Here is an 18,730-nt window from a genome sequence, read left to right as displayed (position 1 = left end):
GCAGTGCTGGCAAGCAGGGCGGGATTTTTCCCGTGGTGATCAACAGAAGCCCCAGAGGACGGAGGTCTCGCGCTGTGCTCTCTTCCTTACCCCATTCTCTCTCGCTTGGAAAGACCTTCCCCATTTGGGATGAGAGGCGTGGGCTTTGGGATCAGGGCTGGTGGGGGACACCTTCTATTTCCAGACACACCTTCCAGCACTGTTGACCCCAGACACCAGGCTCCCTGGTGATCTTCTCTTGGCTGACCCAGGGGAGGGCACGGTCGGGGGTAAGACCAACGAGACCCGCTAAAAATCATGCATCGGCAAAGCATCAGCAACCCAGAGTCGAGAGGAGAAACGCACACCCCTGCTTTTATAAAGAGACAGCTGTGCCGACTGTAATCACCACTCTCCCAGCTGAAGTGACTTTCATATGGGAAGCCACGTCCTCTGTGTCCAGGAAACACACATCAAAGGTTCACTGACATCTTCAAAAGGCAATAAAAATCTTTTTTTTCTTTTTCAAGTCTTTGTATAGACATACACTTTTATTTCACTTGGGTAAATATTTAGGGATAGAATGGCTGGATCACATGGTGGGTAAATATTTAACTTTTGCAGAAACTGCCAAACTGTTTTCCAAAGTGGTTGTTCTATTTTACACTCCTGCCAGTATTCTATGAGCGTTCTAGTTCCTTCATATAAAAGGCACTAAAAATCTTTACAGAGTGAATCAATCACAGTGGCAACAGCAAGACTCTCAGAGGCCTCAAAGCATATTGCCTTCAGAAGCAAATGAAGATTTGCTTGGAAGATTGGTAGATTTAAGTGTCTGAACGTCTAGCTAGAACTCCACCCAAAGACAAAAATTACAAAATTGCTTGGCATGCTGCTGAGAGGCGGGGAGCTATTCAGAGGTGGAAGAATACAACCAGGTTATGTAAGCAGGTCACAAGTTTCTGCTCATTGTTTTATCACATAAAGAAGCAACAGCCGCCAGAATCAAAGAACTTGCGTGTTATTTAAAAATAACCGGGACTTCCCTGGTTAAGAATCCGCCTGCCAATGCAGGGGACACGGGTTCGAGCCCTGGTCCGGGAAGATCCTACATGCCACGGAGCAACTAAGCCGGTGCGCCACAACTAGTGAGCCCACGAGCCACAACTACTGAGCCCGCGTGCCACAACTACTGAAGCCCGCGCACCTAGAGCCCATGCTCCGCAACAAGAGAAGCCACCGCAGTGAGAAGCCCATGCACTGCAACGAAGAGTATCCCCCGCTCGCCACAACTAGAGAAAGCCCGCGCACAGCAACAAAGACCCAACGCAGCCTAAATAAATAAATAAATAATAAAATAAAATTAAAATGACCAGGTTCAATCAATCAGAAACAACCAACTCCCTTAGAAGTCACTGCACAGATACCCACATCTCGTATGGATGTCAAAGATTTCCCATGGCCACTGCTTCTGGTGAAAACGAGAGGAACTTGGTTTTCGGATCCCTTTATGGCTGAATCAAGGGAGAAGCGAGAAACCAGAGGCCAGGAAGAACCTCCGAGAAACAAAGGGTTTGGAAATCAATAAGCAGAAGGCAGGGGCATGTGGCAGAGTCCAGGAGGGCACCTGGGCAGAGCCTCCCTTCTGGACTTCCTGGGTCTTCTAAAGAGGGAGCAAGGTGATGGGAGGCGAGGGCCTGCAGCATGTGGGGAGCTGACCCTGAGACACGTGGCTCCCGTTCCTCCTTTAGGGTAGGGTGACAAGGGGCAGGGAATTCAGGCTTCTCACACCTGCTCGCCCTCAGGATTAACGCAGGGCAGCTGGCAAACACTCACCTTGGCAAGGCAGCCCCGCTGAAGTCTACTTCACCCTGCTTCACTCCTCCCAGTCTACAGGGACCTCATGTTTGCAGAGAACTTACCCTAAGCTACACTTTGTATTTTCCATGAGAGACTGTATCATGGAACAGGTCTCCTTGATTCAGGAAATGGAGTGGCATTCCTGTTTTAAAGTCTGTAACCTGGCAGGCCACACAGGGAAAAGATAAGATCTAGGACCTTAAAAATTAGGAGACAAAGGCCTGCCCCAGGGAAAAAAAAAATCTGAAAGTTGGAGACTCCAGCATAAGAACAGGTATCTACAGAGAGAACACATGTATTACTGAGAACAGAAGTTTGCTGTGGACCATTCCAGGTGATGAGCTGTCAGGGGTTAGTGGTTGTTTTTTGTTTTTCTTTTGGCCTCTGTAGGATAGACATCTGTCATGCTGTTTTTATTTTATTCAGTTTTGGCTGTGCTGTGCGGCACATGGGATCTTAGTTCCCTGACCGGGGATGGAACCCGTGCCCCCTGCAGTGGAAGCACGGAGTCCTAACCACTGGACCGCCAGGGAAGCCCCCTGTCATGCTGTTTTTTGAATCCTGGTCAGGAACAGTCCTAACCAGAGATGTCAGCCAACATATGGCTTTGAGGTATTCAAGTCTGCAGAGATCAGAAAGGTTGAGATTTTTGTTCTAGAGATCAGTTACGCTTGGGAAAGACTCACCAAGAGAAAGGAGGAAAGAAAACCTGGTATCTCCCCAAAAACCCACAGAAGCTTTGGGAGTCCCCGCACCGTTTAAGGTGAACTTGGAGGTCGGGGAGCAGTGGCAGGACGGGTGCCAAGGTGAATGATGAATAAGAAGGATCCTAAAAATCCTGGCTTAGCCTTGTCTGCAGTCCCCCAGGAAGGCCAAAATCCGGTATTTCCAGCTCCTCTAGGGATAATTCCTCTCCTAAATGCATAACAACAAAGTTTCGTCACCTCCCCAGTACACATAAAACCTGGAGTCACCTGGCAACATTTCACAGACCTGGTCTCAGCATCCACAGAGGTGTAAATCCTGGAAATGTGGAAGCAGAGGCAGGGCCTGGGCCAAGAATGCACCTCCCAAAGGCCCAGCTGACCAATCCAACCCCCAAGTATGAGTCAAAGTTTCCCCTGGTACCCAGAACTTTCTAGGTAAGCTTGTTTTACCCCAGGTTCGGGCTCTCTCTGAAGTAACATTCCTGCACCCCCTATCCACGACATAAACCCCTTTCAGGGTGGCTGTCTTTTGGAGGCTCTCCATCCTTCCACTAGGTCTGCAGAGGACCTCAGTATCCACAACTGAAAAAAACAAGTCCCTTGGAACACGAGTTCTGACTGTCTCATAACAACAGGCTTTGTGATCTAATAAATTTGGGAAATGACGCCACAGCCCCTTGTGAAGATGCATGGCACGTCACAGCGTGTAAAAGACCCTAAGAAGTCATACACCCAAGAAAGGGCTTTCGACGTGTTGAATCCTGTGTTTCAGGAACACATGAGACCCCAGATTTCCCTCTCCTTGCCTCCTGCCCCAACATAACCTAGCATTAGTGGAACCAGCATTCCATAGAGCACTGTTCAGATCGCTCCCGAACTTCTCAATTACATGTGCTTATTCCAAATTACAGAACGTCCAGGCTAAGGTCCGGGGGCAGGGGCGCTGGTGAGACAAGACCCCTGCAGAGCAGTTTCAAGCACAGGCTGGGGATGAGTAGTCACGCACGAAACTGAGCTCTGAGGGAGGCCGCTAGCCCTGGTGTAAATATCCTCGTGGATTCAGGGGCTGCTGTCGGCTGGCCCTGGTGGAGGCCCCCTAAGGATAAGAACGCAAGTGAATTGGCTACCGGCACATCAGGTTTCAGACGGGAAAGCGCAGCTGCACCGAGCTGCACGGGGGCAGAACACTGGTATCCTTTTTTTTTTTTTTAAGTTTGTTCTGATTCTCTTTAGTTGCATAACAAACCACCTTTGAAGTTTAGTAGCTTATCGATCCGGGCCACAAGTCCACAATTTGGGGAGAGTCTGGCAGGGACAGGTTGACTCGTCCACACAGCACTAGCTGAGGCGGTTTGACTTGTGTAGTTCTAGCCTCTGTATACCCCTAAGAACCCTCTGGTGCTAAGGCCCCAGCAGCATCTGTAAAGCTGCCTGCAGCCCCTGGGGTCCCAGTGGGATGGCAGTCTGTCCAGGGAAATCCCAATGACCTTGGCTGTTTACACTCTTCGAAGACTATACTGTAGGGGCCAGTGGATGTCGAACGCCCTGAGATTCCCCAGTGATAACTTTCTCATAGGGGTCATCTGGATGGCTTTTCAGAGGGGACTGGGAATCAGATGAGGTCTGGCAGGGTGGAGCCCACCTCTGATGCAGAAACACTTGGGACCAAAGGACCAGAACTGCCCCTCCAGGGCATCCCCCGCCGCCCCCACCCCGACCCCCGCAAGAGACACTTCACACAGGAACTCAGTCACTTAAAACTGAATTTTAGAAACAAATTCCAATGCATTTGCTAGCTCTCTCGCTCCCTCTCTGCATCTCTGTCTCTCTCCCCCATGAGGCAAAGATCAGATTCTAAGTATGCTTTTTTTTTTTATAGATTGGTGAAATCTCCCCCTACTCCCTTTAACTTCTAAGAATTTCCAGCTTTTCTTTCCCCACCAGACAGAATACAATGAACAATGCAGAGCAGAGAAACACCGCGCACCCGCCTCTCCCGGGAAGGGTCTCTGGTGGGAAAGGGGACGAGCAGGGACACTGGGCCTTGCGAACACTCCCCATCATCACAGGACACAGGTGTGGGTCTCCAAGGTCGACTCCCACTCAGAAGAGGAGAGGGGTGGAAAGTAAGGCTCACGTACCTCCACAGTTCTGGGCTTTTCAACCTTTCCTCTGTAGGATACATTAGCCGATGACTCAGGCCCACGTATGTGGGTGCCAGGGCTGAGCTGACACCTCCCATGAATCAGCTGTGCTTGTTAGGAAACCTGTTTATGCCCATTTGACTTCTTACGGGAATCGCATCATGCAATTACATATTACGTGAACTGATTTAATATGGGTGCAAGAGGGTCATTCCTACGCGAATTAAGCTGGGCGCATTTATGAGTCTCATAACAACTGCATCAAAGTAGGTGTAGGTGTCGATCATAAAAGACGGGAAAACAACTCTTAGAAACTTACAAGGATTTTACACTCAGATTGCTTCAAGGTTTAGGTTTTCAATCTGTTTTAAAGAGACTGAAGCTGGGAATGTTAAACTACACACTGCAGGTGTTACTGATGCAAGAATGTTGCTGAGGGGTCCAGACGAGCAGACCCATCATCAGGATAAAACCGCTGAAGATTTGAGAATTGATGTACATTTGTAAATTTTGGGTCCAAATAAAGTGTTTAGTATCTTTTCTTTTTTCAGTTTCCCCTTTGACCCACTTTTTTTTCTTCTGATGAGAACTAATCAATACTGATCACAACGGTCAGCTCGGAAGGCTGCACTTACTTCCGGCCTGAAGGGTGGGAAGCAAGCCTAGCACCCCAAATAGCACAGATGGAAGCATCAAGAATGAACTGACGTTCTAACAGACACAACCCACTCAAACGGCTGCTGGTAAGTGCAGCCTTCCTGTCATCCCATCTGAATCAACCCCTCCATCCCACAACCCCCAACACTGAGAAAGGGATGCTAGTTCATACCCATCCTTTTTGTAAAACTCCAGCATCATGTTATCCGTGGCAACGCTGAGGGGCCGGCGGGCCTGCTCGGGCTGGCGCCGGTCGGCAGGGTCCATGTCTGGGGAGGGCATTGAGCTGTAGTTGGCATTGTGGTTCACGTGCACCGGACTCCCGTAATTGCCCGTGATGTTGAACTCTAACTCTGCGGGGAAGACAGAATGGGTGCACATGGTCTATGGGTCGGCCATACCCTTCCTGGGCAGGAGGGAGATAGCAGAGATGGCCACTTCTTTATGGGTCACCCCTGAAAATCTTGTCCCATGGTTCAGTGTTAGATCATCTATTGATATTAATTCATCTTAATATAATTCATCCTATTACCAGGTGAACACATGGGCTCACCTAGCGTGTAATACGATGGGCATTTAATAAAGCATTTTTCATTTGTGATTCACAAAACAAATTTAGCCAAATAGGAACAGATGGGTACTTTCTTTTTGAAAAAGGCAAAATAATCTATCTCAAACCTTATGTTTAAAAGTGAAATGCCAGAGCAGTCTAAATCATATCAGGAAAAAGAGCAATGCCCACTCTCAACACTGTTATTTGACACTACTGAAGAAGTGCTAGCCAGTGGAATTAGTCAAGAAAAGAAAATAACAGGCAATATTATTATCTGTAGATGATGATGTTGTCTTTCTGGAAAACCAAAGAGAAAAATAAATTTTAAAGGATTAGAAATAGAAAGAGATCTAAGATTGTGGGCTATCAAATGGATTCTAGTCTCATCCTTTCCTGGTCACAGCCTATTTATGTGTAATGACAATGAATGAGCACAGAACTTACAGAATTATGCCTTTAACTCCTACCTCCTATATTTCTTTATCCTGATTTCCTATCCTCACCCGACTGTGTCATCAACTGAACTCTTATTTCAGAGCTGTCACGGTCAAAACACATGAAGCCAAAAGACAATCAAACTTCTTTAATGTTAGATCCGCACTAAGTGATTACTTCTGATGAACAGAGCAGAGAATTATTAATATTATATCCCCACATGAGTTAATAGTTTGTTGTTGCACAGCCGAAAGCATACCCTTAATATTTACTAAACATAAGGCACAGTACTTTTTAAAAAAGCAAACACTGAATTTAATGTAACAACTGCTGCCTGTCTCTTCAAAGCTGTCACCACTGAGAGTCATTCCCTTATCCAGTGGTGTTTCCATGCTAAGAACATTTATGAAACTCCATCTTAGGGAGTTGTCTTGAGAGCTTCATTTTGAACGAGGTACAAAAAAGAATCTTGTTGCCTCTGAGCCCCATCTTTACATGCCGAGGGCAACTCCAAGGACACAACCTAGCGCAATGAATGGATGGCACCCAGGTGATCCCTAAGCTCGGAATAAAAGTTCATGTTCATCTCCAAGCCGCTCTCTCACTTTGTCCCAGCTTACCCTTCGCCCTCCCCGTGTCCTCAAGTCCATTCTCTAGTACTACCAAATATAAAATAGATAGCTAGTGGGAAGCAGCCACATAGCACAGGGAGATCAGCTCGGTGCTTTGTGACCACCTAGAGGGGTGGGATAGGGAGGGTGGGAGGGAGACGCAAGAGGGAGGAGATATGGGGATATGTGTATATGTATAGCTGATTCACTTTGTTATAAAGCAGAAACTAACACACCATTGTAAAGCAATTATACTCCAATAAAGATGTTAAAAAAAATATGGAAAGGAGGCATGAATATTGCCAAAAAAAAAAAAGTTCATGTTCACCTCAAATCCACGTTCATCCTCTGCGTCTACAGAGCATAACATCTCTCTCTTTTTTTTTTTCTGCTTCAGCATTTCATGATTGACAGATTTAAAGAAACTATGGTGTAGATGTCAGACCAATAAAAATCTGAGGGCATGGTTAGCACAGCACCTTCAGGCCAGAATTTCCCTTGACCAGGGATGAGAGTAAGAAGCTGCCATGACTTGACCCCATTCCTGAGTGGTGTATGTGTGTGTGTGTGTGCGCATGTGTGCACGTGTGCTTGTGTGTAGGAGGATTAAAAACAAACCAAATATACACACACCTCTGGCCAGTGGTACTCAAAGGTTTCACAGATTCGGAACTCACGGCGACACCCCCATGTTCCACAGAAGCCCACTCCCACACCCGGATGCTGCCACGTACCCCCGGGGAAGAACCAGTCTGCGTGCTGGATGATGGGCTCGATGATCCCGACGATCTGCAGCGAGACTGTGGTCATCATTTCCGTGATGTTCCTGTGAGCACAGGACAGAGAGGGGCAGGGCGAGGTGAGCGGCCAAGGCAGGGAAGGGGCCCTGGACCAGAAGTCTGAGAGCAAAGCATCCTCTCGGGAAGGACACTTCACCTTCCTGAACCTTTCCCCCCCTCTATGGAATGCAGATACCCCAGAAGTCCTCCCTACAGGAGACGAGCAAGTGACATACTCAAAATCGCCAAGTATGAGGCACCTTTCGGTGTGAGGTATGATTCTCATAACTGCCAGATTCACCCTTTTCCCAGCTCTGTTCTCCCTTTTGAGACAGCCCTCCATCCCACAGATGCTGGGATGTGTGCTGTTCACAGGGGGCCAGGGAGGCCTGGAAGAGCTTGCCGTGCCTACTGCTTGACTCAGATGAGCTCAGAGAAGACCCTGACTGCAGGCCTAGCTCTGAGACTCCCAACGGGAAAGATCTGAAGAATGCCGGGTCTCCTCCTGAGTCTAAAGAAGGAGCAGGCCAAGACAGACATATGACCTGACACATACATGAGGCTGGTGGTTATCCGGGGCCCTGGCCATCCCGCCTAGGCCCCAGCAGCATCCTGGCCCCAACGGGACCCACACACCCCTTCCTCCCTGGACTCACCCTTCCGCTTGTGGCCACAGCAAGTTGGGTCCTAATACAATTGCCATGTTACTGGGAGTCATCTTGTTGACATCTTGGTATTCTGAGAGTTTGGATAAAAACTTGATCAAGTATCTGAAAGGAAGTGAGACGGGCCAGGTTTAACAAGGGCTCAAAACCAGCCGTGGTCCCCCAGCACCAGGTGGAAACTTCTCTTACTGATAACAAGATTCATACATCCTACAATATAATTAAGACGTGTCACGCGTCAGGACACGAGAATGCTCCAAAAACAGATGGACTCAGCTCTCACTCGGCTAGCTGTCAACATTTGCTTCGATTAACCCTGGCCAGAAAAATTCTCCATCTTTCCTTTTGACCCACTGCACAATGACTGAAAGTCCTTCCTTCTTTTCAAACCTCTGTCACCTGCCATCCTCCCTGTGTGCAGAGGTGAGAAGCAGTCTGTAGGTGTCATTGGTGGGGACATTTACATGCTAGGGGTGGCGTCCCCTGGGGTTAACCTCAGTGGGGCTCTGAGAGCCAATGAAGAAAAAGTTAAACCTAGACTTAGCACGTGGCCCAGCAATTCCACTCCTAGAGAAATATGTCCACATGCAAATGTGGACACAAATGTTCCCAGAAGCATTATTCATCACAGCCAAAAAGGGGAGACCACCCACATGTCCATTAAGGGATGAACAGATGAATCAAATGCAGTCCATCCAGACAATAGAATACTATTCAGCCCTAATAAGGAATGAAATACTGACACATGCTACCACATGGATGAACCTCAGAAGCATGATGCCAAGTGAAAGAAGCCAGACTCGGAGACCCCATGTTGAATGGTTCCATCTCTATGAAATGCCCAGCGCAGACAAACAGACACAGAATGTAGATGAATGTTTGCCAAGGACTGGCTGGGCAGAAATGGGGAATGACTACTACTGGGCACAGAGTTTCTCTTTGGGGTGCTGAAAATGTTCTAAAATTAGACAGTGGTGATAGCTGCACAGCTCTACAGATTTACAAAAAGCCACTCGATCGTACACTTTAAAAGGGTACAGTGGTATATGAATTGTATTTCAATAAAGCTATTATTTTAAAAAAATCAGTAAGTGAGATGTGCACAAATGAAGCACAAAAAGAACTCTCACAGACCACACCAAACCTGCCAGGCTGCACAGAGGCCCCAGACTCAGTTACACAGGTGGCGGGTCCAGTCCCATTCTGCCTGGACAACAGTGATGTGGCTCCTTCAGGAATTGCTGACTTACCTTCTGCCCATGGAGCAGAAAGACCACAGAGGCCCCTAAAGCTGTCAGTGGGCCACCTCTACCCACAGCCTCTCCTGCCATGTCATACCCTCCAAGAGGCCACACATGCCTGGACCAGGACATGGGACCTGAGCTGAGTCAATCCACGGGCTGGCCAGTGGCCTAGCAACACTTGAAGAGTCATACCGATCTGATTCTTGCTCTTGGGATTTTGTTTTTCAATTTTGTATATATAAATTGACCAATTTAAGCATTTTAAAGTGTATAATTCAGTAGCGTTAAATACTTTCACGCTGTAATGCAACCATCACCACTATCCATCTCCAGAATTGTTCATCACCCCAAACTAAAACTCTGCACCCATTAAATGACAGACCACCTGCTGCTTCACCCCCTCAAAGCCCCTGGCAACCACCATTCTATTTTCTGTCTCCATGAATTGACTACTCTATGTACCTCTTATGAGTAGAACTGTTCAGTATTTGTCCTTTTGTGTTTGGCTTCCCTCAGCGTAAAGCCTTCAAGGTTCATCCACACTGTAGCAAGAATTGGAATGTCCTTCCTTTTGAAGGCTGAATATTGCATTGTATGTGTACTTTGTTTACGCATTTATCCATCACTGGACATGGGCTGTTCCAACCTCTTGGCTATTGTGAATCATGCTGCCATTAACATAGGTGTACAAAATCAAGTCCCTACTCTCAAAATCTTTTGGGAATACATCCAGGAGTGGAATTGCTGGGTCGTACACAGTAATTCTATGTTTAAGTCATGAAAAGTCGCTCCTGGGATTTTTAACAGGAAAACAGAAATAATCAGGCAGATGGCAGCAGGAGCTGAAGCTGAAAATCTGCATCTAAGGCAGTACCCAGGAGAGGGGGAGGCCCAGGGGCAATGCTGGCACAGACAACGTGATGAGGAAGCAGGAAGTGAAATCCTGGTGGTGGCAAGAAAAGTAAGAGACAGACTCGTGGGAAATTGCTGCTGAAAGGTGGAAACCACAGAATATTCTCCCAGCCTCTTCTTCCTGCAGCCTAGCTCCAGGACACACCTGCCAAGTCCAGCTCGGGGTCTGGTCAGCCTCTCCGCAGTGTCCACGGGCACCCATCTTTACAATAAACCCCCGGTATCTGGAAACAGCCTGCATTCATCTTTGCTCCTTGCAAATCAAAGAACTTAACTGCATTAGCCAACAGCTGGTCAGGAAGCCTGCAAAGTCTCACAGCCCCATTTAGTCTGTTTCCTCATGTGCAAAACGGTAATTCACAGCCTCCCAGGGCTGCTTGAGGTTGAAAAGAGACCCTGCATGTTAACCATGCTTTGGACACCATATAACACCATGCCTGCCAGTGACCATGCCTTTTGGCCCGGAAACACGTGTCTGAGGCTTAAATAACCTTGACCCAGGGTCTCCAGGGTCCACTCACCGGATGTTGTTGTAATTGGCCTTGGGCAATTTTTCACAAGCATTCCACAGAGCCTGGAGCCTCTTGTCCTGCTCCTGGATGCTGGGAAATTAACAGGAAAAGCCATTGGTTGAGCACGAATCGATGAAGTCCCACCAGGATTCATATTCACCAGCCATCGAAATATTTGAGAAAAAGGAACCAGCCGTTGTCAGTGATTGTATCAGTAAACTATTATCATTCAAATGTTTGGTTCTTATTATTTCCCCCTCTAAGGTCTCTTTCTGTCTTGCCTGGGCTATTTGAAAAAAAACTTCCCCTACACAGGTCACACGGCCCAGGTGAATGGGTGCTGGGGCAGCAGGTGAGGGAGGAGGGCAGAGGCCAGACACCTGCTCTGGAGTGGGCGGGGCTGTGGTGTCATTAGGAGGGCGATTCTGTCACAGCAACAGGACACCAGAAACAGGTCAACCCCACTTTCACACCACAGTGGCAGCTGACTGGCCTGTTCCACAGGTATTAGTTAATGCACATTAAGTGTCTTGTCATCTGGCACATAATAGATGCTCAATAAACACCTTCTGAACAAGTAAATTACATGAACTCATACAGACATAAGGACATCTGACCCTTGAAGACATAACTCAGAGATGGATAATTTCCATGACCAAAGGATTCTCTACTCTACAAAAAGATTTGCTCTAAGGGTTTCTTTACTGATAAACCCTGTAAGGATTAAAAGAAATTACTTATAGGACTACATTTTTTTATTTACTTTTCATGAAAACCTACATCAAGGCTGACACGGTTAGGAAGGCCTTATGTTCAAAGAACCTTTTCTCGAGAAAAACTAAAAAGCAAATGCCAACAGGGAGGCCCAGCTCTGACCCCTTGACCCGGGGCCCAAGGCAGGGCAGTGGCCATCACTGGGTCCCCAGAAGTCCTCCCTCCCATCCTGACCCATCCCTTTTCCACTCCTGAGCCCTTGAAAGGGCAGATACTGCCAAGACCTTCCCTTCAATAAAAATCAGCACCCACGTACTGAGGGTCTCCCATGTGTCAGGCAGTGTCCCAAGGGCTGGGAAGCAGGATGCAATCAGAGGAGACCGTTGCCTCCCCCGCCCTGCCCCACCAGCCCAGCTCACAATCTAACCAGCTACACAAACACAGCCTCGAGCCCGCAGATCAGTTCTCCGCAGAGAAGGAACACCGGGGATGGGACGGATCCTGACTGCCAGTTGCTTGACGTCTGGGTGCCAGGAAGGCGGGCCCAAAGAGTCAGAAGGAGCCCACCAGGCAAAGGTTTCGGGGGAACAGTCGCACGGGAGGGGGTGGCCAGCACGAAGAGGGAGAAGTCCTAGGAGTGACGGGAGCCTCGGGCTTTCCCACCACCTCTGGGAGGCGTGGCTCAGCCCCTGGGCTGCTCCGTGGTTCCTGCATGGAAACACTGAGCACACGTGACCAGCCAAGTCCCAGGCCACCTTGCCTGGCAGATCCCGCACTACTGCCCCTGCTGTTTCCTGCCAGTCCCCACCCCGACTCCGGGATGGCCCGGCCCAAGGCAGAGCTTCCCTGAAGGCCAATCCGCCGCTCGGGTGAGTGCGGCTCTTTGGTGAGATTCAGCTTCACCAAAGGTCAATGGTTATCAACCCAGTAGCCTCGGGAGCTTTGCCACAAAGAGAATTAAACCAGAATCTCTGAAAAGGAGGTCCAGGCATTGAACCTAGGTATCTTTTAAAGCTTCGCAGGAGACTGATGCACACAGAGGGTTGAAGGTGGTTGTCCTGGGCAAAATTACCTTCGTTAGAGACTGTGGCCTCAGGGTGGCCGCCACCACCATGCTCAGAATCTTCACGCACAACATGCATCTCCTCCAGGGGCAGAGAGAAGCCTTTGCTTTCCCTTGGTTCAAAGACCTGAGCTCTTCAAGGCATCCGCTCACCCCTGTTTCCTAATGGAGCCCAGCTCTGTAAATCATCGGGAACGGTCTCTCTCTGATCCCAAAGCACCCGGCTGCCCTCTCCTCCTCCAGCTTGGTGTCACCAAGACCACCCATACATTCAGCGAATAAAAGGGGCAGGTGTCCATCAAAAGATATGTTCTCACTCGTCATCATCCCCAGGACCCCCATGTCATTCTAGAGAGGCGTGGAGTGCCGTTAAGCACGTGGGTTCTGGAGCCGGACTCCTTGGACTCAAATCCTCATCCTGTCATCTATTAGACGGCAAGTAACCTGCCACGAACACCTGCTCTGTGACTCGACTTCCTCATCTATAAAATAGGGAAAACAGCACAACCCCCTTCATCGGGTTGTTGTGAAAATCAGATGAGTTAAAAACATATAATGAGCTTAGAACGATGACAAGCCTCTAATAAACACTCAACAAATGGCATTGGCTGTGATTATCAGTATCATCGTGGGCTCTGAAACTCACTTTCCACCATGAGATGTAGGAATACCAGGCTGTCAGCCAGCCTTTTAAAATGCATCATCTCTATTCTACCATGGATAAAAAACCAGAGGTGTGCACGGTAACCGGAGCGAGCTTTTTCTAACTCTGCACACGCCAGCCTGGCTTCACTTCCAGGTCAGCTGGGTTCTCTTGTAGCCCCAGTTCTTACAGAAGCACATACACACTCCAGCATCCTTTTGGAGCAGCTCAGCTGGCTGCTTTTCACTACTAAATCCCATGACTAGAGACCCCCAGAAATCATCCTTTCATGGGCACCGAGCTCAGTCCTCCCATGAAATGGTCCTCTCCCTCCTGTATCTTTTTCTCCTGGACCATCTCCACCCTCATCTCTCCCAGCCTCTCTCTGGTGCCCATTCTCCTGTGTCCTCCCTAGCCGTGTCCATTTACTCAGTAAAAACCGATTCCTCCAAACAGGAGCATGTACGAAAGTCAGCTCTTACTTAGGGCCAAAGAAAATATATAACACAATCCTAATCACGAATCAAGTGAGGAAGGAAGCCAGGAATCCCACGCTTCGGAGTTACACAGGTGACATGGCTGGGGCGTCACCTGCTGAGCACCAGTCCCCTGATCTCCACACCCCCATCTTCCCGATGCACGACCAGGGACTGGGTCTCGTTCCTGCCACCTGCCTGCTGAGGCCCCCCTCCAGGCTCACCTTCAGGAAAGTGCGATGGTGTCCACTGTCCGGACATTGTATTTTGATGTTAGTTATTCGTTAGTTGTTGTTAATATTTTTTACCTATTACAGATGAGGGTAAAGACCCCTGTCACCACTCCCTTGTCCTGCTCTTTTCTCCGGAAGGAATCACCCCCACCCGCCAGTGTGAGCCTTTCCAGAACCTTCTTTTATACAGTTATACATTTATAAAGGCACTCCTAAAATTGTATCGAGTGTTTTTTGTATTTCTTCTTTTTCAAACAACAGACTATCCTGTGGGTCCTTGTTAACTTTAGTTCACTCAAAATTAAATCTTCGTATCTTTACATGTGAGCAGGAATAGCTCTACTCGTTTTTCAAAGTGCTGCCGGGCATGTGAGAGTGTAGCTATACCGTATTTTATTCGGTCATTCCCTTCTGCTATTCAAGGTGACCGCGCGACCAACACCTTGGTACACACATCTCCGGGCACACGTACAAGCCTTTCCCCGTGACACATACCAAAAAAGGGGTTCGCTGGATCCCAGGTGGCATGCTTTCACAATTTCAGTAAAGACTTCCAAATAAACCACAACCCAGAAGACACCCCGAAACGTGCTGTACTCACTTGGAAGCCTGAATCCACTCATCATAGAGCTCAAAAGTCATCAGAGGCTCTGGCAGCTCCCGGAGGTAAGATTTCAAAGCTCCTGGACATGAACAGCATACGGTCCGTGAGCCACTGGGACACGGCAGAGACACATGCTACCAGCCAGTGCCACCATGGGGGCCACGTCTGGGGACGGTTCCCCAACCCATGTGACAAGGTCACACAGTGGCTGCCGCGTGACCGGATCCGAGGCTCTGGCGCGGCCGTGGGCCCTGGGCTGGTGATCACACTGGCCTCCCCCCTCATGTTTCCCACGCTCGCCCCTTCCCCTGGCAGGTGGGGGATGGGAAGGCCTCCCTTCAAGGGCCACAGGCACCAGGGCTCAAGTGGGGTCCTGAGTGGACATGCCTGAAGCATGCTGCGAAGCCCGTGGCTCCAGTGGCCCCGACACGTGGCCGCACACCCTCCATGCCCACCCCTTCCCCCGGAGCCCCTCCAGTTGTGAGGCCCACCTGCAATGGCATGGGGATCTGCTGAGCACTCCTGCACATCCACCACGCAGCAGTCCAGGGCAGCCTTGAGCTTCTTTAGCTTGGAGGCAGATGGGGCTACTCGGAAGAGGCCCTGCCAGACAGAGGGTCACAGGACAGCCTGAATCTCCAAGGCACAAAATCAAAACGGACAGGACAGGATTTCCCTGGTGGCCCAGTGGTTAGGAATCTGCCTGCCAATGCAGGGGACATGGGTTCGAGCCCTGGTGCGGGAGGATCCCACATGCCGCGGAGCAACTAAGCCCGTGTGCCACAACTACTGAGCCTGCGCTCTAGAGCCCGCAAGCCACAACTACTGAGCCCACGAGCCACAACTACTGAAGCCCATGCGCCTAGAGCCCGTGCTCCGCAACAGAGAGAAGCCACCACAATGAGAAGCCCACACACCACAACAAAGAGTAGCCGCCACTCGACGCAAGTAGAGAAAGCCTACGCACAGCAACAAAGACCCAACGCAGCCAACTAATAAATAAATAAATAAAATTAATTAATTAAAAAAACCTGACAGGCAGTCTACCCACCCCGTTCCTCCATGATCAACTAGGTGCATCCTTCTCATCACCGGTTATCAATATTGGAGCAGCAGGACCCAAGCCTCGCCCACAGCTGTGTCCCTAGCGCCTAGTATGGGGTGACCCAGCGTTCTGGTTCAGTACGTATTTGCTGGATAAATGAACCCTGGGCACTTTGACTTCCTGTTCTTGTGTATTTAAGATATATTTTGGAAAAACAAAAACACTAATTTGAAAAGATACATGCACCCCCATGTCCACAGCAGCGTTATTTACAATTGCCAAGATAGGGAAGCAAACTAAGTGTCCATCAACAGATCAACGGATAAAAAAGATGTGGTGTATATATACAACGGAATATTACTCAGCTGTAAAAAGGAATGAAACTGTGTCATTTGCTGTGTATTATGCTAAGTGAAATAAGTCCGACAGGGAAAGACAAATACTGTATGATATCACTTATATGTGAGATCTAAAAAATACAACTAGTGAAGATAACAAAAAAGCAGCAGACTCAACACATACAGAGAACAAACTAGTGGTTACCAATGGGGAGGGGCAATATAGGCATAGAGGATTGAGAGGTACAAACTATTAGGTATAAAATAAGCTACAAGGATATACTGTACAACACAGGGCATACCGCCCATATTTTATAAAGACTATAAATGGAGTATAACCTTTACAAATTGTGAATCACTATATTGTATACATGTAATTTATATAATATTATATAGCAACTATACTCGAATTTTTAAAAAAGGATGTATTTTGGAGAAAACTTTGACTGAGACCTGGTCAGAGTTGGAGGTCTAGGAGGTGGATGCATGCACAAAGGTCTACAGTGTGTGTGCGCACCTGTGTCTCTGTGTGTGTCCGTGTCTTTGTGTCTGTGTCTTTGTGTGTGTGTCTGTGTGTCCGTTTCTTTGTGTCTGTGTCTTTGTGTGTCTGTGTGTCCGTTTCTTTGTGTGTCTTTGTGTGTCTGTGTGTCTCTGTGTGTGTCTGTGTCTTTGTGTCTGCGTATCTCAGGAGGCACAGGGCTACACCTTGAGGAACTCATCAAGGCCATGCCCTCAGGGGATGGGCAGACTGGGGGTGGTTACGAGGCAGCAACGCCTCCGCCTCCTGCAGCCCCTTCGTGTTTTATTCTTAAAGTCACTTTCGAGTCATTGTCACCTCTTCCACGTGAACCGCTGCAAAAGTGAGCTACTGCCGTATAAAGGGAGAAGGAAGCCAGGGGCGTGTGGAAGGGGAGACACGAGCAGGTCAGATCTGGAGGGGAGCCCCCAAGTCCGGGGAAGGTAGACGTGGGTGGAAGACCCGTTGGTTTGTTTCACTTGCTCAGCTCCTTGAATTCTGTGATGCAGCCCAGACACCGAGATGCTGGCAGGATCCCCCTTGCTCCTTTAACTGTTTATGGCCACTCAGATTTCCAAGTTCCTTCAGAAGAAAACATGCCTCATCCGGAACACTGAGTTTTCTGCCTGCTAAGACTGCTAGCCCCCTTCTCAGGATAGGGTATGTCAGATAAATCGATGTCCAAAGCTCTATGGCATCCCTGTGAGGAAGCCTCATGAGCACATTTGGACCAGTGCATACGTTAAGGCTGCTACAGCCCCAAAGCAGGCTGCACATGCATTGAAGGAGCGGGCGAGACCCTCGTCAAGCCACGCCACGGCCCTGGGGAGAGAGCAACCACACCCGGTGATGGACGGAGTCAAAGCGAAGGGGGCAGAGTTTTCAAAGAGAATCTTTTAGATTTATGACAGTGTCACTGAGATGGCTGCTTCATGCAGTGACAAACACCAGGGGTGCAGGGGTGGGAGGGTTGTTAAAATAGCTTGTGAGTCCAGTTTTGGGGGCGTGAGAGGAAAATCTGCATGGAAATGTTGAAGACATGGCAGAAAACTCAAGAGTGGAGCCCACAGGAGGACGAGAACCCTGAGTCCTCACTAAGGTCAGGCAAAGCTCTCAGAGAGGGTGATGGCACCGCAGCAAAGATCAGAGTGAGCAGAGGGCGGGGCTGGTCGGTGCAGATTCCCCCCCGATGCTGCCCTGATGCTGCCGGCAGGGGCGGGGGGGGACCCAGGAGTCCAGGGAAGAGCTGGTTTTAAGGACAAGTATGTTAGCAACTTCACAGGCAGTGTCGGCCAAGGCAGCTGGACTAAGTCATGGGAAGTAGCAGTGGGGATCCCTGGGGACCAGTGAGGGCAGCTTCAGCCCAGTCGTGGGGGCAGAAGGGACCAAAAAAAGAAGAGGAGTGAGTGAGTGAGTGGTGGTGAGGATGCAGGAGCAACAGATGATGAGAGCTACTTTAAGAAACTGAGTAGCACAAGCCACTACAGAGAACAGGATGGAGGTTCCTTAAAAAACTCAAAATAGAGTTGCCATATGATCCAGCAATGCCAGTCCTGGGAATAGATCCAGAGAAAACTCTAACTAACAAAGATACATGACCCCCTATGTTCACAGCAGCACTATTCACAACAGCCAAGACATGGGAGCAACCTAAGTGTCCATCAACAGATGCATGGATAAAGAAGATGTGGTCTATATATACAATGGAATACTACTCAGCCATAAAAAAGAATGAGATAATGCCATTCGCAGCAACATGGATGGACCTAGAGATTATCATTCTAAGCGAAGTCAGACAGAGAAAGACAAATATCATAGGATATCACTTATATGTGGAATCTAAAAAAATGATACAAATGAACTTACTTATGAAACAGACTCACAGACTTAGAAAACAAACTTATGGTTACCAAAGAGGAATGGGGGTGGGGGAAGGATGAATTAGGAGTGTGGGATTCGCAGATACAAACTACAATACATAAAAGAGATAAACAACAAGGTCTACCGTATAGCACAGGGGACTATATTCAATATCCTGC

The 18,730-nt window shown here is 48.6% G+C and overlaps 1 protein-coding gene across 4 annotated transcripts in view; it reads right to left on the bottom strand.

The window, feature by feature from the left end:
- The window catches only part of ARHGAP44 (Rho GTPase activating protein 44), a 142,819-nt gene that overhangs the window by 11,651 nt on the left and 112,438 nt on the right, over positions 1–18,730 (bottom strand). For all 4 annotated transcript variants that reach the window (XM_081219457.1, XM_081219458.1, XM_081219459.1 and 1 more), the window contains exons 11-16: positions 15,283–15,394; positions 14,789–14,870; positions 11,068–11,148; positions 8,382–8,495; positions 7,681–7,772; positions 5,520–5,700 (exon numbers count right to left, since the gene is read on the bottom strand). In XM_081219457.1, coding sequence (XP_081075583.1) covers positions 5,520–5,700; positions 7,681–7,772; positions 8,382–8,495; positions 11,068–11,148; positions 14,789–14,870; positions 15,283–15,394 — 662 coding nt within the window. The remainder of the gene's footprint in view (positions 1–5,519; positions 5,701–7,680; positions 7,773–8,381; positions 8,496–11,067; positions 11,149–14,788; positions 14,871–15,282; positions 15,395–18,730) is intronic.

Source organism: Mesoplodon bidens (genome assembly GCF_964165515.1).
Source record: "Mesoplodon bidens genome assembly, chromosome: 19".
Taxonomy (NCBI): domain Eukaryota; kingdom Metazoa; phylum Chordata; class Mammalia; order Artiodactyla; family Ziphiidae; genus Mesoplodon; species Mesoplodon bidens.
The sequence above is the reverse complement of the archived record's forward strand: the minus strand, read 5'-3'. Positions and strand labels throughout refer to the sequence as shown.